We start from the raw sequence: 21,364 nt of genomic DNA, 5'->3' as shown, positions 1-21,364 counted from the left end.
CTTGCCATACTTTTCTACAGTAATAGTTGGAAGAATCTCTTTTGACTTGATCCGTTCTCCTCTCTCTCTACCCGAGAACATAACAGAATCTCGCTCCCCTTTTCTCCTCTCTTTTCCTTTTCGCGTTCCTTTTCTACCAACCTTCATCCTCTTGTGTTTCGCCATCACCATCTGTCTTCTTTATCTGATTTACTTTTTCCTTTCCTTTTTATTGTTTTTCCCTATTTCTTTTATTTTCTTTCCTTTTCTCTTTCATCACCTTCGTTCTATTATTCCATTTATATGTTCACCCTTTACAATTAAGATCAAAAACAGAAGAGAAGAGCGAGAAAAAAAATTAGCTTGACGAACAGTTCTCCCCCCAAACCGTTTCTCATAACTCTCCGACTACGTCCGCTTTCTCCATTCTTGAGGCAACTCTTCTCGATGGTTTCTCTTTAAATCTCTTCTCCCATCATGTCCACCGAGCCGGCCATACGGACGGCTCAGGACGATCTCGAGTCGCGCACTTCTATCGACCAAACACCCCGTGAAGCTCGCCCTAGACGGTCGCGTCGCAAGAAGGACGAGGGACAGGACGTTGAACGAAAGGACAATTCCAAGCCTACCAAATCAAAGGCCAAAGAGAAAGAGAAAGAAAAGGAGAGGGAGCCCGACAGGGAACTGGACAAGGAGAATCATAAGGAAACGAAGGACAAGGACAGCAGGGATAAAGAGCAGGATCCAAGAGAGTCGAAACGCGGCAGTCGTCGCCAAAGAGACAAATCGTCGTCGACGTCAGCCAATCCTTCCAATTCCTCTACTCACGCTCGAAAGAAGCCTAAGTTGGAAGCAACGCCGCCGGACCAGAGTCCAAGTGCTCCGGCGGCTTCTGCAGCTTCCACCCCAGCTCCTACTACTGTTACTGTCACTGCTGCTGCAGCGGCAGCAGCAGCTCCAGCTCCAGTTTCCGTCCAACTCCCAAGTACGCCCGCTGCTAGCCCTCCGGCGTCGTCGGGCTCGATTAACCTGCTTCAATCTCACCTACAACAGCAACATCGGTCACCATTGCAGCCATCCCCCCCTCTGCCATCCTCCTCTCATCCCACTCCGCCGCCCGCGGCCCTTGCTCATCCGTCATCTTATCCAACGATGGCTCCCGCAGGACCTCCGCAGCCTCAATCCCAGCCACCACCTCCCCTACCAACTCGAACTAGCGGTCAGAATTTCGATCCCATTCGGTCCGCCTTCGATACAGCTTCCCCGGCCCCAAATTCAGGGCCGACATCGACCTTCAGTCCTCCGGCGCGTCCTATCTCCCCCCGCCCACCATTCCGCGCTAGCGCCTCGCCCGCCATAGCCAGCATCATCGATCCGCCCACACACACCTCGCCGTCCGTTTATGCTCCCCGACCATATGCTTCTCCCAATCATGGCGCATCAATATACTCTTCTTCCCCTATAGCCACACCTGTCATCGCTCAGACGCCACGTCCACAACCACCGCAGCCGATCTCACCCTACAGCCATCGGTCACCCTATCCCACCCCTTCACAACTGCAGCCGTCGCACGATTCGCAGTCCTCTGGCCATTCTTCGTCTCAAGGCCCGCCCCCGCCACCACCAAGGCAGTCAGCAGCGCCAGAGCCTTCGGTGCCAACACCACCAAACAATCATCGTGCGCCTTCACCCGGGCCTATGCCAATGGATGTAGATACGGACCAACAGGCTGCACCTAAAGCAACTAAGAAGGACACCAAAGCTCCTGCAACAGCCGCCACATCCAATGCTGCCTCGCCGAAGCCATCTCGTGCGACCAAAGAGCCACCACCTCCATTGCCTCAAGGTTCAGGACTTATTTCCAATGCGTTGTTCGGTGTGGGTGATACCGCGTCGACCGACGATCCTACTTCTCGGCGGACGCCGAGTATTGTCTTACACATTCCACTGCAAGGGACCGGCAACAGAATTGTCAATTTTGCGCGTTTGGCTGAGGAACAATATGGCTTTGCCGCTTTGCATCCTCGCCTGGCAGCTCACAAGGAACGACTGGCCCGCGTAGCCGCAGCAGGTGCTGCTTTAGAGCGAAATGACAAGTCGGTTCGCGGACTTTCCGCCGGCGAGAGCGCCGATGAAGATCTCAGTCTCGAGGTTGAGCGTGACAGCGATCTGGATGGCGACAGTGCGCTGGGCGGTGCAGCGGCTCGCACAAATGGGCCCGAGGCCCCGGAGGGGAAAAAGAAGCGCCGCAAGAAGATGGAGGAATATGATCGGGACGATCCCTTTGTTGATGATAGTGAGCTGGCTTGGCAGGAACAGGCCGCTGCCAGCAAAGACGGTTTCTTCGTGTATAGTGGCCCTCTCGTGCCAGAGGGCGAAAAGGTACAAGTAGAACGGTAAGTTGCCTCTGGTGTATATGCCTTCGCTACCTCAATCACTAATGTATTGAAAAAGGGCCGATGGCACGATCAAACGCGGCCGGGGTCGGGGTCGCGGCGGTCGCAATCGAGGACCTCAGTCTGCTGCCCATCAAACACCATTAGCCGCCGCCGTCCCGATCTCGCAGGAGACAGGCCTCCCTGTACGAGGCCCTGGGTCACGGGGTGGCAGTACGACTCGGCGTCCGCGCACAAAGCCCAAGGCGGAGCAGGACAAATCGGGCGGAGCATCTTCCACGCCTCATGGACGAGGCGGCGGCGGCGCTGGCCGGGGAGGCTCAACAAGCACTCGAGGGGGAAAGGCACCGTCAATGGTCGAATTAGCACCGCGTCCCAATCTCGCCCCCGCGCCCCCGGGTTCCAATCCGGTAGCAGGTTCTGAGCTGGTGATGAAGTAGATATGATTACCCATCAGTCTCCTTTTGTCTCCATCAAACCTCCCCGAACACGATTCATGGTCTAGGCATCAAGTTATGTGGTTTCTTGCTTTTGTTGGCGTCACTGGACCTGGGTACAAAGGGAACGATGAAAGGGTATTTGTAGAATGGTTGCTTCTGCTGCGAGGCTATTACTGTGCTTTTATTCGGTATTGCATACCTGTTATGTGTTTCTTAACAGTGGTTTCTTTGGCTTCTTCTCTTTCCAAACTTTGTGGTTGGATGGTGTTCTATGTTTCTACATGATCCGGGTGGTGTCTTTTTTATATTATCTCGTTTATGTGTCTGCCGCTCAATATGCGGCGAAGTTATATGTTTCTATTTTAAAAGGGACTCAGTGGGGAGGGTTCGGTTTGATTATGGCTGCTATATCAGGTATACAGTGTGATGTCAGATCATGGAAAACGCAAGTCTTATCCAGCGATGAGCTCCAGCCCGTGCTATTCTACAGGAGACCATCTCATCACAAGAAAGCTAAAGTATCTTGTAAATATCCCAACCTAAGTCCAAATATCCTGACATACATACTTATTTCCGCAAGCAAGGAGAGGGGACGCTTATATTAACGCATGCAGAATTCACGTAATTTTTTATCCTTGCATCGACGAAGTATTGGCCGAAATGCCAGATAATGAGACAAACAACATAGATGCAAGAGTGCCAGCTCGACATCCCGGCAAAAGTAGAGTAAACAAGAAATATACTTCCACATAAATAACAAAGTATTGCTATCAAAACATATGTAGCCAGCTCAAGGGTCCCTTTAATGAACAGAATGGGGGGGAAAATACAAATTTAAAAAAAAAAGCCAATCAATGAATATACGCCTTACCGATGCAAAAATCATGACAAACATAGCCAAGCAAGCGGTCATTGGTGAGTTCGACATCTAAATGGTTCAGAATTGAAAAGGTAATGGAACGGGCGTGTTATTGACAAGGACACAAAGAAAATAAAAGGCTGGGCAATGTTCAATGACAGTAGGCCAAACGCAATTTCTTCGGGTTGAAAGTTAAAATCGATCAGCTAGTCTTGCTTGCAGTGACGCCTATGATCAGATGAAAGTATTGCGCGCAGTTATTGTGACGCACCCAGTTACTTAACGTTGCCACGAGGCACCGGACGCCGGAGCCGGGGGTAAGGGTCCACTGGGAGGGGGAGCTGCACGAACAGGTAGAGCCGATGTCTGAAGAGGCATTCTTGACTTCATGTTGTGCGAGCTCGCGGAGCGAGACGCTATATGCTGATGAGGAGGCTCAAGTGCGGAGATCGGGTCCCCCACGTGCGCACGCGAGGGACGGCGCCCCGAACGGTACTCGTCATCCTTGGTTTCTAGAGATAGATGTTCGAGTGAAATAGGGGGTGGGGACCTGGTCGACCGACTGGGACGAGGAGATGGGTTCGGCGGTATATGATAATGGCGGCTATGTGAAGACTTTTCGTTGGCCATATTCAACGGGATCTCTCCGGAAGTTGACGTGTAATGTGCGGTACGAGACGACTTGCTAACTGCCGGTTTGGGAGCGGGGCTACAGCGCGGCGATTCTTCTTTTTCATCCTTGAGAGATTTAGGCGGCGGGGGGGCTAGATAAGACTTTCGGTTGTGTCGCTCCATCATGCTAATAGCCCATTCTTGAAGATCAACCGGAGTACGCTTAGCAGCTTGAAGGAATGCATCCTTATCCTACATCCAGGGTCAGCAAGGCGATGTTCTAGGTAAATGCACAGGAGAAAGTGGGTATCACATATAATTCTCGCGGTGTTGGCCGCTCTTCGGATTTCTTGAGTAGGCATTTGGCGACAAACTCGTGCAAAATCGGGGGGAAGGCATCGCTCTTTGGAAGCTTCGGGGCGGGCTCATGAACAATTTGTTGCAAAAGATCCAAAATGCCCATGGGACCGGCACTGGCTCGATCACCTGCCGAGGAATCTGAGGTATCGAATGGAAATCGGCCTACAGCCAATTCCATGACGGTCAAGCCTACACTCCAGACATCCGAACGCACAGTATACGCCCCACCTTGGATACGCTCAGGTGCCATGTAAGTCGAGGTGCCGACAAAGGTGTCCGCGATCGAATTGACCGTCTCAGTAGCGACGCCAAAATCACAAAGTTTAATGTTTCCCCGCGAGTTGACGAGTATATTAGATGGCTTGATATCACGGTGCATAATGCGGTGCGCTTCATAGAGATACACAAGACCTGCCAGAATCGATTCCGTAATCTTGCCTAGCACATCCACTCGGACGGGGCCGAAGTCCTTTGATATACGATCGAGGGAGCTATCGAGGGAGACCATTAGATATGAATTAATTACACTGGCATCTGCGAAAATCCCTTTACACTCACCCACAGTCCATGTATTCCATACACAGAACAATGTCCCTGGCTTCGTTTTGAAATGCTCCGTAAAAAGTCACAATGTTCGGGGAATTGCAGTCGTGTCCCACTTGAAGCTCTCGCAATATCTGCTTTCGAACGCTCTCCTTGATCTACGGGAAGGTCAGCAGAGTCCCCTTTGGCGCTTAATAAATCATTCGCACCTTTCTAGCCATGACAACCTTTGTAGAGGCATGCATGACCTTAGAAACTGTACCACCATTCCCAGCCCCGAGTTCTTTCAAGGTAATCAGATCCTCACTGCGAAGATCGAGACGGAATTCTAGCCCGATCTCTAGCGTGTCGGTACGGTTGCTGTCGGTATTCCCAATCGCACCGGGGATTTGGGCATCACCATCGGACGGGTTGGAAGGGGGTTTGGGAGCTGCATTCAGGGCGAGACCTTTAACATTTTTGCGTTTCAGCGTTCGAGCTTTGAATTGATCGGCCATGGTTGGACGACAGAGTGACTCCGTCGCAGTCGCTAAGGAATAAATCCAGAGATCAAATTAAATGTGGTTTAGAGAGCGCTCCTTGTCTACTCTGCACAGTTGCGCTCGACCCTCTAATGCGGTTGGAAATGTTGTGAATGATGAGAAGGGATTGATAATTATCCAGTGACCGGCGATAGAAAAGAGGGGAGAGAAGGAGAGAGAAAAAATAAAATAAAAAATAAAAAATAAAAAATAAAACAAAAAGACCGGGGCCTTATATTGGCACCGAGGTGTGTACAAGCGCCGTGTATTCTAAGGCAGACAAGGTGAGGGGGTGTTTAGAATCCCTGACGTCGATTTATACTTAACCCAGCGGACAGTGACAAGTTGAAGAGCGTCTCGGGGTATTCTCGATGAGGGGGATAAGTAAACCAATACGAGAGGGAGCGTATCTAAAGGGTCTTAGGTAGGTGAAATGCCCAAGTTAGGCGTTGACAGAGTATGGTGGGAGTTTCTGTTTGGGTGGAGGAAAGATAGTGTAAGAGAGTGAGTCTGGATCCCCACCAGGAACAACCGCGCGGGTCTCATTGAATGAACTATGGACAAATAGTTGTATGGGATAGAACAGGACTATAGTACAAGATACCTGTATATTATATAGATATATACTTAACGAGCAAGTCCCCTTTTCTGTTCTCTTTTTGCTCTCTCTAAAGGGAAAAGGATTCGAAAAAGAAATTGAGAAAAGGCTTTACAAGAGTTGGGATGGCAATCAATTAATTCGCTTTTCTAATTATATATTACAATCATTCTTGCATGGTTCTTGAATAATTCTCAGTTCCTGCTTTGATCCCAGTATTGATTTACTTATCATCACAGGTACAATCACTGTAGTAGATGCGCCACATGTATACCCAATATCTTCAATTAACCCACACTTGGTTTAGTAACGGAAATATTTCTTTCCTAGGCCAGTGAGCTAGAATTTCCAGATACATAGCCCCCGATCTCCGTTAAGTCTTTGTCGATGCATGGGGTATATACAGAGTAACTCCATTGACAGGAGAAGTATGATCCTGCAACATCGTGACGCTGTAATAAGGCGATGAGCTCGACGACGAGATGTACAGCATAAAACTATAAGCATTTACAGATGTTCCATATCCCCGAGAATTATTGCGTTTCATCTTTTCATGGGCTTGGATGGTCTACTTTCCCTGTACCCTGGTCACATGATGTTATCAGAAGTTTCGTTCATCGACCACACGTGATATCGCATTCAAGCCACATCTAGCTCCACCGGGCGGTGAAGCTTTGTCCTGCGCCACAGAGCTTCTTTGCTCGCCGACAACTCCCCGTCTCATTGAGTTAGTCTTCAAAAGTATCTTCAATACCCATAATTCATCGGTGTCCAGTGGACCAAATTTTCTGTGGTGCTGTCTTTAGTGGCGGCTTGCTTTACCTCTTGTCTTTTTGATCCTCTTTCGCATTCTTCCCGAAACACCGGTAACCTTTCTCCTTGTATATCGAACCTTGTCTTCCCCGGCAAACACAAAATGAGCGCCCACGATTTTGTCGAGGGGGAGGCCATGTTAGACGATGAGGAGAATGAAGAGGAATTGGCCGATGACTACGACGGTGAAGGTGGTGAAGTCCATCAGGGTGCTGGCCCTGCGAATCACTACGACTCAAGTGAAGAGGACGAGGATGACGAGGACGACGAGGAGGCTGCCCGCGCAGTAGGTTTTCTGTCTGAGGGACCACAGTCAGGCTTGGAATATTGCTGATATAACTTTATGACTAGGTTCGAGAAGGTTTCATTGTCGATGAAGATGAGGAACTCGAGGAACGCGCAGAGCGCCGGCGCGAGAAAAGGAAGCGCCGTAGGGAAGAACGCGAGCGTGAAGATGAGCATCTAGATGAGGAAGATTTAGAACTTATTGGAGAACTCAATCCATCGCTCCAGGCCCCGGTTGCTGCAGAGGTATGTCAAAATCCCATTACCCTATCCTCCGGTGAGTGTAAGTATGACAAGTATATGCGGCTAATCCAGGCTACGATCCTCTTAGTCTAAATTCAAGCGCTTGAAACGTGGACACAAAGATCGTGACCTTCGACAACCATCTCAGGGTATTGACGATATCTTCAATTCGGACGAAGAAGAGGAAACTGCAGGTGACTATGGCAGACTTGGACATAGAAGGCCTATGCATGATGAGATGGATGACTTCATCGAGGAGGATGTCTTTTCAGATGAGGAGCTACAACGAGAACGAGAGGATCTGGAGATTGCGCGTCCTGCGAGGAAGGGTATGACCGGTCTTGGAGGTACTGATGCTGCCGGCTTGGATGAGAACGCCCTGGAGGACATGCGCGCCGCCTTCGGAGATGGAAACGAATACTTATTTGCCTTGGAGATGGAGGACCATGAAGAAGAGCAGGACGAAGTTGACGAGAAACACCTGGACCTTAAGGATGTCTTTGAGCCATCTCAGCTGGCGGAGAAGATGCTAACGGAGGAGGACAACCAGATCCGTCTGTTGGATGAACCAGAAAGACATCAGATTGCTCGAAAACCGTATCGCAATGTTGTCTTGACTGAAGACCAATTCCGAGAAGAAGCCGCCTGGATCTCCAACCTCATGCTCCTCAAGAAGCGTATTGAGCCCGAGCTGCGCGAACCTTTCCAACGCTCTGTAGCCAAGGTGCTTGAATTCCTGGTGACAGACGATTGGGAAGTCCCATTCATATTTCAGCATCGCAAGGACTACATGATCCACGCTGTCAAGGCTACTGCTGAGGGCACCGGTGAAGATGGCGATGCGTCTCAGTACACGATACGGGCGGAAAAACTTTTAAACATGACAGATCTCTGGGACATATTTGAGCACGACCTTAAATTCAAGGCTCTGGTAGAGAAACGAAGTACTATCCAGAAAACCTATGATAATCTGCAGAGTCTGTTCAATGTGAGCGATCCTGTTGTGGAGGAGATGCTTCCAGCAGCTGTTACCATGGAGGAGCTCCAAGATGTACAGGATTATATTCACTTCCAATACGCGTCTCAACTACGGGACATGACTCTCATGAACGGCGATGCCAACGGTGAAACACACCGGCGAAAGGCGTCAAGCAAGACCTTCTTCGAGCGTGTTCGGAATGGTAAGGCATATGGCTTGGTGCGCGCATTCGGTATTTCAGCAGACGCTTTTGCGCAAAATGCTCTGAAGGAGGGTCGTCGTCAGTACACGGAAGACCCAGCAGAGCGGCCGGAGGAGATGGCCGATGGGTTCGTGGATAATGACTTTTCTAATGCATCGCATGTTGTCAAAGCAGCTAAGAGCCTGTTTGCCGAGGAAATTGTGATGAGTCCTAAGATGCGCAAGGTGGTGCGCCAGGCGTACTACATGAATGGTGCTGTTGACTGCTTTCGAACGGAGAAGGGCCTGCGTAGGATCGATGAGCAACATCCGTACTACGAGTTTAAATACCTCCGAAACCAGCAACTGAGTGACATCGCTCGTCGACCTGAACTCTATCTTCGCATGCTCAAGGCCGAAGAGGAGGGCTTAGTGGAAGTCAAGGTCCGCTTTGAGAATTTTGACCAATTTCGCCAACGTCTCTATCCCGACATTGAGTCTGATAACTATAGCGAAATCGCGGACGGCTGGAATCGTGCACGTCGGGACGTCTTGGATATGGCTCTTGGGAAGCTAGAGCGACTGATCAACCGCAGCGTGAAGGAGAACATCCGTCAAGAATGTGAAAATCATGTGGCGAAGGAATGTCGAGAAACTTTCTCTCAGCGATTGGATCAAGCCCCTTATAAGCCGAAGGGAATGGTGCTGGGAACTGTTCCCCGTGTCCTGGCTTTGTCTACTGGGACTGGTATTGTCGGACGGGAGCCTATACATTGGACCTATATTGAAGAGGACGGTCGTGTGCTAGAGAATGGAAAGTTCGTGGACTTGTCGATTGGAGACCGTGATCGCAATATCCCAGACGGCAAGGATGTTGAGGCCTTTGTGGAGCTTGTGGATCGTCGACGACCAGACGTCATTGGCGTTAGCGGCATGTCCCCCGAGACCCGTCGGTTATATAAACTTCTGGCTGAGGTTGTCGATAAGAAAGACTTACGCGGTGCTCCGTACACTGATGACCATGACGAGGAGATCAGTGATCGCTTGGAAGTGGTCATTGTCAACGACGAGGTGGCGCGACTCTACCAGCACAGCGAACGGGCAAAGAAGGACCACCCCAGCTTTGCTCCTTTGACACATTACTGCGTTGCTTTGGCCAAATATCTGCAGAGCCCCTTGAAGGAATATGCCTCACTAGGCCGGGATATTGTTTCTATTCAGTTCAAACCAGGCCAGCAGTTGGTCACCCAAGAGTTACTCCTGAAACAACTAGAAACAGCTTTGGTGGATATGGTCAATCTGGTTGGTGTGGATATCAATGAAGCAGTGACAGATACCGCAACAGCCAATCTTCTTCCTTACGTCTGTGGTCTTGGTCCACGTAAGGCAGCGCACTTGCTCAAGATCGTTAACATGAACGGCGGTGTAGTGAACAATCGTGTGGAGCTACTAGGAGTGAATGCACAGTACCCAGCAATGGGTGTGAAGGTCTGGAACAACTGCGCTAGCTTCTTGTATATTGATTTTGAGAATGTCGATCCGGACGCAGATCCACTAGACAACACCCGGGTACACCCCGAAGACTATGATATTGCTCGGAAGATGGCTGCCGATGCCTTGGAGTTGGATGAGGAGGACATCAAAGCGGAAACGGATGAGAACGGCCCGGGCGCTATCGTGCGTAAACTGTTCCGGGAAGAAGCACAAGACCGAGTCAATGATCTGATCCTGGAGGAGTACGCCGAACAGTTGGAAAAGAATTTGAACCAAAGAAAACGTGCTACACTTGAAACGATTCGGGCGGAACTCCAACAACCGTATGAGGAGCTGCGGAAGCAATATGTCTTCCTTAGTACGGATGACATCTTTACCATGCTCACGGGCGAGACACCGGACACGTTGGCTGAAGGCATGGTGGTGCCGATCTCCATTAAGCGGGTTTCAGACGACCACATCGACGGCAAGTTGGATTGTGGTATCGACGCCCTAGTTCCCGAGTCGGAGCTCACCGACCGATATGATATCCCCGTTCGGGCGTTATACTCACCACATCAGACCGTGCCGGCTAAGATCCTGTTCCTGAACCGGAAGAATTTCACTTGCAACGCCTCTCTACGGGAGGAGCAAGTCAGTCGACCAGTGTCCAATGTCCAGGATCGCTTACGTGGGGAATGGGATGAGCGGCAGGAGCAACAGGATCGTGAGTCCATGCAGGAGAAAACGCAAAGTGGTGGACGAACAATGCGTGTCATCAAGCATCCCTTGTTCCGGCCATTCAATTCCACTCAGGCAGAAGAGTTCCTGGGTTCGCAAAGTCGAGGCGATGTGGTTATTCGACCGTCGTCCAAGGGCCCAGACCATCTGGCTGTGACATGGAAGGTGGCTGATGGCATCTTCCAGCACATTGATGTGCTGGAGTTGGACAAGGAAAACGAGTTCTCCGTCGGACGGACTCTCAAGGTTGGGGGCCGTTACACCTACAGCGATCTGGATGATCTGATTTTCAACCACGTTAAAGCGATGGCCAAGAAGGTTGATGAAATGATGCTGCATGAGAAGTATCAGGATGGCATCAAGGACGCCACTTGTAAGCTTTTCTTTTCTTACCCCCCCGCCCCCCCCCCCCCCCCCCCCCCCCCCCCTTTGTCGTTTTTCAATGAACACTGGAGGACTTGGCCCATGGCTGACCAATTCTACAGACTCCTGGTTGGAGACGTATACAAAAGCGAATCCAAAACGGTCCGCCTACGCATTCTGTATCGATCCCAAACATGCCGGGTATTTCTTCCTCTGCTTTAAAGCCGGGGAAAATGCGCGACTGCAGAGTTGGCCGGTGAAGGTGATTCCTCAAGGCTACGAGCTCCAACGCAACCCATATCCTGATATGCGGGCGTTATGCAATGGATTTAAGTTGCTATTTACCAACATGCAAGCAGGGAAGCGGAGGTAAAGATAGGAATGTGCTTTCTTTATTCTTTATATTTTTATGTTATTTTTGTATTCTCCTGTATACTGTGTAACAAATATCCTTACGATTCTGGATGGAGTTGATTTTACATTCTCCGAATTTCGATTGCGAGGGGTAGAAAAGATGGAACGTTTTCTTATTATTTTCCCCCAATTTTTTTCCTCTCTTCTTTGCTGGAAAACGATCATCCATTTGCTTTCCAAAATTGATAGAAAGAAATAAGACTTCTAGAACCTAGGTTTAAAGGATGTAGAGGAGTAGAAAGTCACCCTCATTCGGTTACTTGACTAGGACATGTGATTGATTCTCGGAGCCTCAAAAGTTGCAACTCCGCACTCTCCGTAGCCTCTCTTAGTCGTCTCCCTCCCCTTTTTAAGTACTCATTCAATTCTCCGTGCAGTTAATTTAATTACATAAGAATCCCTCGGACCTTATTTTATGAAAACCCAAGGTTGGGTTGCTCTATTTATAGATCTTGCTGTCTTGCCTTACAGGGCACTGGTATTCCCATCTACAGACTGAAGTCATCGATCGATTGTTTAATCAATCAATCAATCCATGTTCCCCTTCTCAGCGACATAACATCATCGCTTCTCCCCCTTCTCCTCCGTTTCGACCTCGCTCAAAATTAGAATCCCATCACAACAATTTACTTGTGACGAAGTGATTGTGTACCTGGCCTTATCGCGCAGTCATGGCGGCCATGGAGGAGTTGGAGATCCACAGCAAGGTAAGGGGAGTGTGACGATATGACGCACTTGATTCATGCGGTCCCAAGTAATATATCATAGGAGCCTCCGCTGACTGGTAAACATGGCCTTCTCTCCCCCAGTCTTACTTTGTTCGTTGGGTCAATGTCAAACCCGGTCATACTATCTCCTGGAGCATTCAGCCGCATAAGAAGTCTCTCAACTTCGGCATCTTCAAGCATCCCGGCCATTCAGCCATCCTGGGATCGAGCAATTTGCCACCTGCCGACTCGCAAAGCACTGACTCGAATGAAAATCTACCAGCCACTGCTTTGAATGCGAGCTCTCGTCAGAATGCTTCTACGCCCATCGTTGAGCGGCTAATTGGCATTGGACTAAAGCAGATTCATTGGATCGGCAAATGCGAGGCAGACAAGATTGTGAAGGGCACCTACGATGTACCTGCTAATGAGGGTGGGAATTACGCGCTCGTCTTTGACAATACCTTTTCTAAACAGATCTCCAAGACTGTGACCCTTGTACTACTCACCTATCCAACAGCCTTGTCCCCGCAGTCGGCACCAGTACCCCATGCTGCACTCCTCCCGGCTCGTGGAACCGATTCCTCTGAATCTGGAAAGCCGCTGGCTTCGCGAAGACGCGGAAATAGCTCTGCGAAGGCCCTACCGCCATCTATCAACACCGACTCAGCCTCCGTCCACACCGGCATCCTGCAGAAGCGGCGGAGAAAGCGCCATCAGGGCTGGGCAAGACGATTCTTCTCCTTGGATTTTACATCATCCACACTGTCCTACTACCACGATCCGAACTCGTCCGCCCTACGTGGCTCCATTCCCTTAAACTTAGCAGCCGTCGCGTGCAACGAGAATTCGCGTGAGATTTCAATTGACTCAGGCACCGAAGTTTGGCATCTCCGAGCCAGCAATGATCAAGAATTCATTTTGTGGAAGCGGGCTTTGGAAAGGGCATCTTCCAAAACCCCAGCGGTGGAGGAGAGCTATCCTGAGCCCCTGTTACGCGTACCGTCGCAGCGTATCCTCACTAACGCTGCGGAAGAGCGGGAATGGACGCAGGTTGAAAGCCTCGTGAGCAAGATATCCGGCTCCAGGGCTGCTGTTCGCCGATTGGCCAAAGACACAGATCCGAAGTATTTGGGTTATGGTGCTTCGGAGCGGCCGAGCGGCCGCTCTCCGAGTCCGCGTCCTGAGGCAAATGGTGACGAGTCCATAGAAGCGCGCGAAAAACGTCATTTCTGGAAACGGAAAGCCAGTGGAAGTTCTCAACTTGGCGGGGTCAAGCGTACGACGATGACGCCCTCCTCCACACAGCTGGCCGTGCCAACGCCCCCCTCAGGAGACACTGCTTCGCTTGCCGGTGACCGTAAATCAAGCAGTGTCACCAGCCACCCAGATCAGATGGAAGAAATACATGACCAAATTATGGCTGTGCTACGCGATTTGGACGATTCTGTCACTGAGTTCTCGACTCTGATTGCGGAAAGTAAACAGCGACGACACCCACCGGGTCTGACGACCCAGTCACGACTCAGCATGGAATCGGACATGTCCCAGGAATTTTTCGATGCTGTGGACGGGGGCAGTGCGTCCCCGTTGTTGAAAATTAAGGGTGACAGTGACGATGAAGGGGCAGCTGACTTCGCCGATGCCGCCGCCCGGCAAGCAGAAGATAAAGTTGTAGCGGACGATGCGCCGTCGGACAGTGAGGACGATGTCTCTGAGGCTCCTACACCTCACGGTGATCGATACGCCCCGCTGTTTCCTGCGAAACCCAAATCACTCACTCCTCTACCGCTTAGCAAAGTTCCTCGTCGTTCGAACATACCAGCTCCGACAGTCATGCCCCCTAGTTTGATCGGGTTCCTCCGCAAGAATGTCGGAAAAGACCTATCCCAGATCTCGATGCCGGTGTCATCTAATGAACCGTTCTCGTTGTTACAACGTGCAGCCGAGGTTATGGAGTATTCTATGCTTTTAGACCAGGCCGCCAGCGCTTCGGATTCCATTGAACGGCTTATGTATGTGACTGTCTTCGCACTCTCGTCACTGTCTTGCAACCGAGTGAAGGAGCGGTCCATCCGGAAGCCGTTCAATCCCATGCTGGGAGAAACATACGAGCTTGTACGCGAAGACCTTGGGTATCGATTCATTGCAGAGAAGGTCTCCCACAGACCCGTACAATTAGCTTACCAAGCAGACGGTAAGGATTGGAGTATTGCACAGTCACCGATGCCAACGCAGAAGTTTTGGGGAAAGTCCGCAGAGATTGTGACCGAAGGAAAGATGAGATTAACGCTACACACGACGGGTGAGCATTTTAGCTGGTCCAATGCCACGTCCTTCTTGCGCAACATCATCGCTGGTGAGAAATACTCTGAGCCTGTTGGCGAAATGTCTATTGTGAATGAAACGACGGGCCAAAAAACCGTGTCAACCTTCAAAGCAGGGGGCATGTTCTCCGGCCGCAGCGAGGAGGTCACCACGAAAGCGGTAGACACTAACGGTCGTGAACTAGCTCTGGGGCTGACGGGTACCTGGACTACCTCGCTCCAGATGACCAACAATGGCTCTCCCACAAGAACTGTGTGGAATGCCGGACCGTTAGTGCCCAACGCACCCAAACACTACGGCCTCACAGCGTTTGCGGCCACTCTGAATGAGATCACCCCAATCGAAGACCACAAGCTTCCCCAGACGGACTCTCGTCTCCGTCCCGACCAACGGGCCTTGGAAGACGGTGACGTTGACCGGGCAGAGGAAGTCAAGGTCAAGCTAGAAGAAGCTCAACGTGCTCGCCGCCGCGAGCTGGAATCTGCCGGCCAAACGTGGAATCCTAGGTGGTTTACTCGAGTGGACGATGACGCCACCGGAAATGAAGGCGAGGTAATGTGGCGTTTGAGATCGGGTAAAGAGGGATATTGGGAAGAGCGGTCGAAAGGGACCTGGACCGGCGTGATACCTGTGTTTGAGCCGTGAAGCGGTTCTTTTGTGCATTAGAATCGATGCGTATGTATGTTTGCTTAGTATATAACTAAGTCGCTATGATCCGTTTAGAATTCTGGCGGTTCACAATTTTTCTTGGCTGTGGATGGCCATTCAATGGCCTTTCAGCATGATAATTCCCTCCATAAGAACGACTTATCAAGCATATCCTACGATACTTGCAAAAAAATATATTTACGGATAGCATCGATCATCGACAAGATGAATTTCGGTGCATCTTAGTATACGGTTTATGTGTAGATAACTAGTCTGAGATTATAGAACATCTAAGGACTGACTGAAACTAATAATCCTCATCCGATTGCCCATGGACAGCCCATCGTCGGCTATTCCGTGATTTCGTGGTCCTCTTTGCTGTTCCTCGGTCAGCCGGGGTGCTCTGGCGAACCATGACCGGGAGGCTGTCTAACACAGCTCGGTTGCCTTGATAGTAATGGACTGCAAAGCCTCCCTGAAGTATTCTGCGGAGCGAATTCAGTCGAATCCATTTCCACCACCGGTCGATGTTCATCACACCCTGGCGGCCGATCTTCACGGTTAGCTTGCTACCGTAGTGTCGATTGGTGTCTTGATCGATGGCTGTGTTGTACATCGGCCCTCGTCGAGGATTCTCGATTGTGGTCAAAATCGAGGCAAAGTTGCTGTGTAGGCTCTTCTTATCCTTTTTGCTGATCCGTTTGCTATGTACCGTGGCCAGCGACTGAAGTTGCAGTTCAAGTTCATGTGTATTGTGGTATGCATCATAGCGCTTGATGAGTCTAGGGCCCTGTCTGTCGCTTAAGGCTTCATCTTCTAAGTCGTCCTCGCTAACCTCGTCATCCTCATCTTCTTGAGGGGTGTAGCTCTTTTCGTACAGTAGTGCGATATTTTCACCTGCTGCAATTTGGACAGATGACTCACTACTGTTTAGCTGGTCCATAAAAATTTGGATTGCATCTTCGCTTTCGCCCTCGAGATCTTCTATTTCGACTGCTAGAACTCCCCATTCCTGAAGAGCCGCAGTGACACTGCTTGGGTCATCAGCAGCATCGATCGACTGCCCATCGGAGGCTGCAATATCCAGGAAGAATGTCATTTGATCTAAGATGCCATCCTCTCCTGCGCCCCCAAAGATAGTGCAGGCGCTCAGACAATGAAGAGCGGCAGCCTTGACAGGATTGGATGTCGAGTCTCGAATCGTACGAGTGAGTACAGGTTCTACATTTTCATAGATGGTGTTATCGAACGCTGTGATGACAAGAAGTTCAAGGGCTCGCAAAGCTAGAGTAGCCTCGCGCACACTAGACTCAAATTTGACGCTTCGGCAAAAAGCGACCAAAAGATCGTTGACGTGGTTGCGAATATGTTCCTCGGCATAATGGCATTTCAACAGACGGCAGAATGCACCGTAGCACTCTTCGCGGCTCAATACACTGCTACGTTTGCGATCCAAGATATCTTGTATGACATCGCCGAGCTCTTGAGTCCAGTTGTTGTTATCAACCTCAGGGTTATCGGTCAGATCATCCAGTGAACCAATGCTGGTGAGAGGATTTACCATTAGTAAACGCCAGTATAATTTTTTTTGACACAATGACATCATTCCGCCACAAAGGAACAAGAAACACAAAAAGTTGGGAACTCACCTCAAGGCTGTATCATCGCTGAGGTTCCCAGCATCTTCCTCATCGGATGGATGCCTGCTTGCATTTCGAGAAGATTGATGGGAGTTTTGAGCAGAATTTGCGTGTGAATTTCGGCGAGAACCTTCACGCGAAGCTGCTTTCCGAGATATGGTTTTGCCACTCTCCAAGACTTGACGGCGGAGGTCAGGCATGATTAAACCCCAAGCTCAGCGGATTATTGTTTGAGAAAACGAATATGTTCCGTGAGTGACGAAGAAAAGCGACAAGGGTCCGCAACAATAGAAGAAGGAAAGGGGGGATGGGGAAGAGGGAAAGATCCAGAGGCGAAGGTGCGACAAGGGAGTTGGTTGTACTGCGCTATGCAACTGGTATGGAAATAGTTGATAGTAAGAATATTTTCTCAGAGTGAAAGTTCATGGTAGAGTGAGGGTTCAATAGCCGGGATACGGTGTCTTCAAGTAGAGGAATTTTGAGCGCTAAGAGTCAAGGAAAGATCGAGGAATTCCGATGCAGATTTGCCATACTTGATAAGACCCCGTGACGTCGAGTCTATTTTCACCGCCATTCACCTTGTCTTCTAGTACAGAGTACTACTAGTGTGATGTCTACTAATCATTATCATTCCATCTCGCCAATGATTGAGCCGGTTATCACCACGTGATGCGGGGTCTGGCTTATCTTCTATCGTCGCTGGAAGGGGAAAAAGTAAAGGGAAATAAAATAATGGCAACTACATACATTATAATATAGACAGGACCGATCACCTTGGGGTATCTAAATTTTCCACAGACATACAAGAAACCATCCCAAAAAGAAAGATCTATTTGCGTTCCAAGACCTGTTCCAATATGCTCCGCGCTTTGTTGCCCTCAAGATACTCTCTTCCTTCTCTTCCCTGGTATTCCTCCTCATCTTCCTCCCCGATCTCCAAATCCACTTGTAAGCTAGCTTCGTATGCACTCATCACAGTTTCCTCATCGACCCGCACACCCCCCTGAACAAGGACCCTGATACACTGCGCCAGCCGTGCAATTTCTCGCCTTGTCTGAGGCGGGATATCATCGTTTTGACTGGAATATATAGAACTCGAAACCATTTCCTCCATGCGGGTAATTGACACGCTATCTGTGGTTGAGGATGCAGCAGCGGTATCGTCGGCATGTTTTGAAATCCATATGTAGCCGTTAACTCCAAGTATGACATCCACGTCGCCACCTCCATTGGCGGTATTGACTGTCCACACCTGCCTTCGAGATCGAACTACCCCCCCGCTGCCTGATGCGCCCATTGGCCCTACAGCAGCAGACCCGGAGCCAACTCCACCCTTTATCGTCGAACTCGAAGCGCCACTTCCGCCTGTCCCGGTAACAGCGAGAAACACGCCATTTCTGAGTTTTCCGTACTTCAAAGACCGCGTATGTAGCGAGGCTGCGCCATCAGAGTGTACAGTTTGAACTTCAGCGACTACTAGGTCACCTTCACTGAAGAAAGTTCTGATTTGTAATTCATCGGCGCTCGTTCGCCGACGCAAGATTCCACCAGGAAGATTAATAGCAGAGAGTGGAAGTTGTGCAAGGAGCGGGGCGGCAACATCGACCTTCCATCGTCTGGACTGAACTTCCACAATGCGCCCTACCACAAGGTCGCCTATTTCTGGAGTGTAACGAGCTCGAAGTGGCTGTACGGAGAGAAGTTTGTTGGTCTTTTGAACAGTACCTGCAACAGTGGCGACTATGGATGTCGAAAGGGGGTTTGTATAGGTACCATGTCCTCTGTATACTTGTCAATGTGTGTCCATATTGTTCAAACAGTTCGAAAACCTTAGAAGGGGCCAACCAACCTCATCCATTGCGGATCATCTGTCACAACTTCTCCGGGCGTAACCACTCCTGAGGTGATATTTGTCCCTTCCACTAAGCGAGGTCGTCTACTCGGTCTCGAGGCCTTTCCTATCGCTAGATCTACTCCGTCCGAGTCCACGCACATTGGATCAACGTCCGAATCTGAGTAGGATGTGTCGACATCGTCGATAACCGGGGGAAGAATAGTGATGGCCATTCTCTCAAAAGGTATTAACTGCCAGAAGCCTGGCTGTCAATATATGTATGGAAAGTGTTACGTGGATGATGTGTGATACGAAAGGATTCTGAAATATGATCGTAATCGCAAAGACTTTCGGAGTGAAGAGCAAACATGGCAAACACGAAGTGGAGACTCAACATTCGATGATGCAAACTACTCCCATCAAGGACCCTCCCCCAACTGTACATTTAAGATCAGATGATAGTGTATATATATTCATACCTCTTGGGAGTTTTTTTCGAATTATATCAAGCATGTAGTAGTGATAACCTAACACTTCATACTATGTAATTCAAACTATTCGTATTATGATATTAGGTGCTTTGTTCGTCCCTGCCCTAGACACACGTGATCTCCACACGCGTAGAAAAACACCTGCATCTCTAGATTAACAGTGATGATGTTCTACTCCAGTCTCATGCTCTATTTTGGACAGGGTACTCCCGACAGCATGAAAAGAAAAATGAAGAATAAGGTACATAAATTATAGGAAAAGTATGGAGACATGTCAGGAAAATACTTTCGAGATCTGAAGGACACAGGAAATAGATATGATATAACCATGTGGACCAGAAGATCATGTAGCACTTGGCGTCGTTGGCGTTGAACACCGTCTTCAAGATCATTCTGATGAGCTGGCGCTATCCATCTTTGACCACTTCCTCAGCAACAGACAAATAGATAAATGCAGACAAAATCTTTTTGTGTAAATAATAAAAATAAAAATAAAGGAAATAAAAAGAAGGGGAGGCTGAGAGAAGGAAGGAAAGCAAAGAAGAGAAAAGTATTATTAATACAAATAGAAAATGCAAGTAGGAAGCTTTCAAGAACCTACCCCTGATGCTCTTTTAGATGAACGCTTGACCACGCCAGAGTTGCCATCGTCCTTCTTTTTTCGACTTGAGCGGCTGCTACCGCCTTTGGATCTAGAGCCAACGTCTTCTTCACGCTTGCGTTTGCCCTTAGAACCGCCGGATCCAGGCCCAGTTTCCATTAGGATGCTATCATCATCATGTACATCTTGGTCTTTCTGCAGCTGGTTGGGGGCTGCTCTCTTGGACGTGCGTAAATTCGATGGTCGAGAGGCAGATTTTTCGGAAGCATTTTCGTTATCCTGTAAAAAGATATGCGGCTGATTTCTTCGTAACCAATTATATACTGATATGGGATTCCGGAGTGCAGCCTCTCTTTCTCGTTCAACAAATGAGGGCTTATCGGGGGCGCGGCTGAGTTGTAAGGCTGCTGATTCATCGCCTAGTCTGGCATCGGTAGCTAGATAATATTCAGTCTCGTGTTCAGGCGTGAAGAACCCAAGACTATATTCGGAATCAATATCCCCAGACTGATTTTCCTCTAGTTTAGTGCGTGTATGAGGAATTTTTATCAAAGAGGTATACTGCATGCGCGGCGCAAAGGCTTTGTTTCGTTTAACAGTATTTTCTAAGTCACGGTAGTGTTCAGCCGACAAGTTCCCGGCTGCCAGCTCCGCTTTAGCACTTTTCAAAACTGAACTAGCCACGAAAGGATCGTTTTGTGATGGAGAGACCTCTCTTTCAGGAGTTGGTAAGAAGAAATCGTCTCCGGGGGCACTCAGATCATATCGTAGATCTGGTGATATGTGTAGGCTGTCGTTAAATTCCAAAAGAGTCTCTAATAGTTGACTGCAAATTATTATTATATAAGTTATACATGAAGGGGAGATAGGTTGGGGGAACACACTCATTCTGTTCCTGTATTCTCTTTGAGAGGTCCTGGATGCGCAACTCCTCACGAATAAGCGATTCACTCTCTCTCATTCCAAGCTCAAAATTTACTTTGAGCTTCGCAAACTTCTTCCTGTAAAGATGTAGGATTAGCCTACGCAAGGGATCGGGGCGTTAACAGCTGCGCCTACTTAAAAGAACGGTATGATTGTTTGGCAGGGGCACCTGCGGGAGCATCGGGGAGGCTTTCAGCCATGGACTGGACCTCATCTGCTTCTTGCGACATAATAAGGTTAAGACAGTAGGATAAGCATTAACTTGAAAATACAATATTTGTCATAAGCAAGCAGCTTTGAGAAAGTGCGAAGATTGAGGGAGTTTCAACAATAATAATTTGGATCGCGTCCAGCGGCTATGGATAGGATCTCGTAGTTGTAGTGTTGCCAAG

At 49.3% G+C, this 21,364-nt stretch overlaps 6 protein-coding genes across 6 annotated transcripts; 3 read left to right on the top strand and 3 right to left on the bottom strand.

Moving 5' to 3' along the window:
- Window positions 1-313: 313 nt before the first annotated feature.
- BDW43DRAFT_224028 (uncharacterized protein) lies at window positions 314-2,413 on the top strand. Its single transcript, XM_032039437.1, has one exon. It carries the CDS (start codon window positions 457-459, stop codon window positions 2,377-2,379), a length of 1,923 nt encoding a protein of 640 aa, XP_031903597.1. The 5' UTR covers window positions 314-456; the 3' UTR covers window positions 2,380-2,413.
- Window positions 2,414-3,686: 1,273 nt separating this feature from the next.
- ste7 (MAP kinase kinase Ste7) lies at window positions 3,687-5,903 on the bottom strand. Its single transcript, XM_032039436.1, has 4 exons — window positions 5,399-5,903; window positions 5,205-5,347; window positions 4,600-5,137; window positions 3,687-4,538 (listed from the first exon to the last, which is right to left on the bottom strand). Exons 1-4 carry the CDS (start codon window positions 5,684-5,686, stop codon window positions 3,954-3,956), a joined length of 1,554 nt encoding a protein of 517 aa, XP_031903596.1. The 5' UTR covers window positions 5,687-5,903; the 3' UTR covers window positions 3,687-3,953.
- A 1,110-nt stretch (window positions 5,904-7,013) lies between these two features.
- spt6 (chromatin-remodeling histone chaperone SPT6) lies at window positions 7,014-12,009 on the top strand. Its single transcript, XM_032040823.1, has 4 exons — window positions 7,014-7,407; window positions 7,473-7,652; window positions 7,738-11,395; window positions 11,508-12,009. Exons 1-4 carry the CDS (start codon window positions 7,225-7,227, stop codon window positions 11,756-11,758), a joined length of 4,272 nt encoding a protein of 1,423 aa, XP_031903595.1. The 5' UTR covers window positions 7,014-7,224; the 3' UTR covers window positions 11,759-12,009.
- Window positions 12,010-12,158: 149 nt separating this feature from the next.
- Window positions 12,159-15,659, top strand: BDW43DRAFT_265905 (oxysterol-binding protein related protein OSH3; the record flags this gene model as incomplete). The annotated part of the gene is made up of 2 exons (XM_032040822.1): window positions 12,159-12,506; window positions 12,609-15,659. Coding segments are annotated over exons 1-2 (2,432 nt in total), but the record flags the coding sequence as incomplete, so codon positions are not given.
- A 105-nt stretch (window positions 15,660-15,764) lies between these two features.
- Window positions 15,765-17,651, bottom strand: BDW43DRAFT_265903 (IFRD domain-containing protein). Its single transcript, XM_032040821.1, has 2 exons — window positions 17,132-17,651; window positions 15,765-17,026 (listed from the first exon to the last, which is right to left on the bottom strand). Exons 1-2 carry the CDS (start codon window positions 17,320-17,322, stop codon window positions 15,790-15,792), a joined length of 1,428 nt encoding a protein of 475 aa, XP_031903593.1. The 5' UTR covers window positions 17,323-17,651; the 3' UTR covers window positions 15,765-15,789.
- A 300-nt stretch (window positions 17,652-17,951) lies between these two features.
- Window positions 17,952-21,202, bottom strand: BDW43DRAFT_297800 (IEC3 subunit of the Ino80 complex, chromatin re-modelling-domain-containing protein; the record flags this gene model as incomplete). The annotated part of the gene is made up of 6 exons (XM_032044455.1): window positions 17,952-18,903; window positions 18,972-19,190; window positions 19,734-19,800; window positions 20,072-20,874; window positions 20,933-21,049; window positions 21,108-21,202. The coding sequence occupies 6 exons, from the start codon at window positions 21,200-21,202 to the stop codon at window positions 17,952-17,954; spliced, it is 2,253 nt and encodes a 750-aa protein (XP_031903592.1).
- Between the last annotated feature and the right edge of the window lie 162 nt (window positions 21,203-21,364).

Source organism: Aspergillus alliaceus (genome assembly GCF_009176365.1).
Source record: "Aspergillus alliaceus strain CBS 536.65 unplaced genomic scaffold BDW43scaffold_7, whole genome shotgun sequence".
Lineage (NCBI taxonomy): Eukaryota > Fungi > Ascomycota > Eurotiomycetes > Eurotiales > Aspergillaceae > Aspergillus > Aspergillus alliaceus.
This window is presented reverse-complemented; position numbering and strand designations above follow the sequence as displayed.

What these genes read in the sequence shown, in the direction of transcription:
- BDW43DRAFT_224028 (XM_032039437.1), top strand. Translation starts at nt 457, where the DNA reads ATGTCCACCGAGCCGGCCATACGGACGGCTCAGGACGATCTCGAGTCG.
- spt6 (XM_032040823.1), top strand. Translation starts at nt 7,225, where the DNA reads ATGAGCGCCCACGATTTTGTCGAGGGGGAGGCCATGTTAGACGATGAG. An exon ending in ACGAGGAGGCTGCCCGCGCA is followed by an intron (nt 7,408 to 7,472) that starts GTAGGTTTTCTG and finishes CTTTATGACTAG; the next exon opens with GTTCGAGAAGGTTTCATTGT. An exon ending in TGGCATCAAGGACGCCACTT is followed by an intron (nt 11,396 to 11,507) that starts GTAAGCTTTTCT and finishes CCAATTCTACAG; the next exon opens with ACTCCTGGTTGGAGACGTAT.
- ste7 (XM_032039436.1), bottom strand. Translation starts at nt 5,686, where the DNA reads ATGGCCGATCAATTCAAAGCTCGAACGCTGAAACGCAAAAATGTTAAA. An exon ending in ATGGAATACATGGACTGTGG is followed by an intron (nt 5,138 to 5,204) that starts GTGAGTGTAAAG and finishes CTCCCTCGATAG; the next exon opens with CTCCCTCGATCGTATATCAA. An exon ending in CAACACCGCGAGAATTATAT is followed by an intron (nt 4,539 to 4,599) that starts GTGATACCCACT and finishes CCCTGGATGTAG; the next exon opens with GATAAGGATGCATTCCTTCA.
- BDW43DRAFT_265903 (XM_032040821.1), bottom strand. Translation starts at nt 17,322, where the DNA reads ATGCCTGACCTCCGCCGTCAAGTCTTGGAGAGTGGCAAAACCATATCT. An exon ending in AGCGATGATACAGCCTTGAG is followed by an intron (nt 17,027 to 17,131) that starts GTGAGTTCCCAA and finishes TCCTCTCACCAG; the next exon opens with CATTGGTTCACTGGATGATC.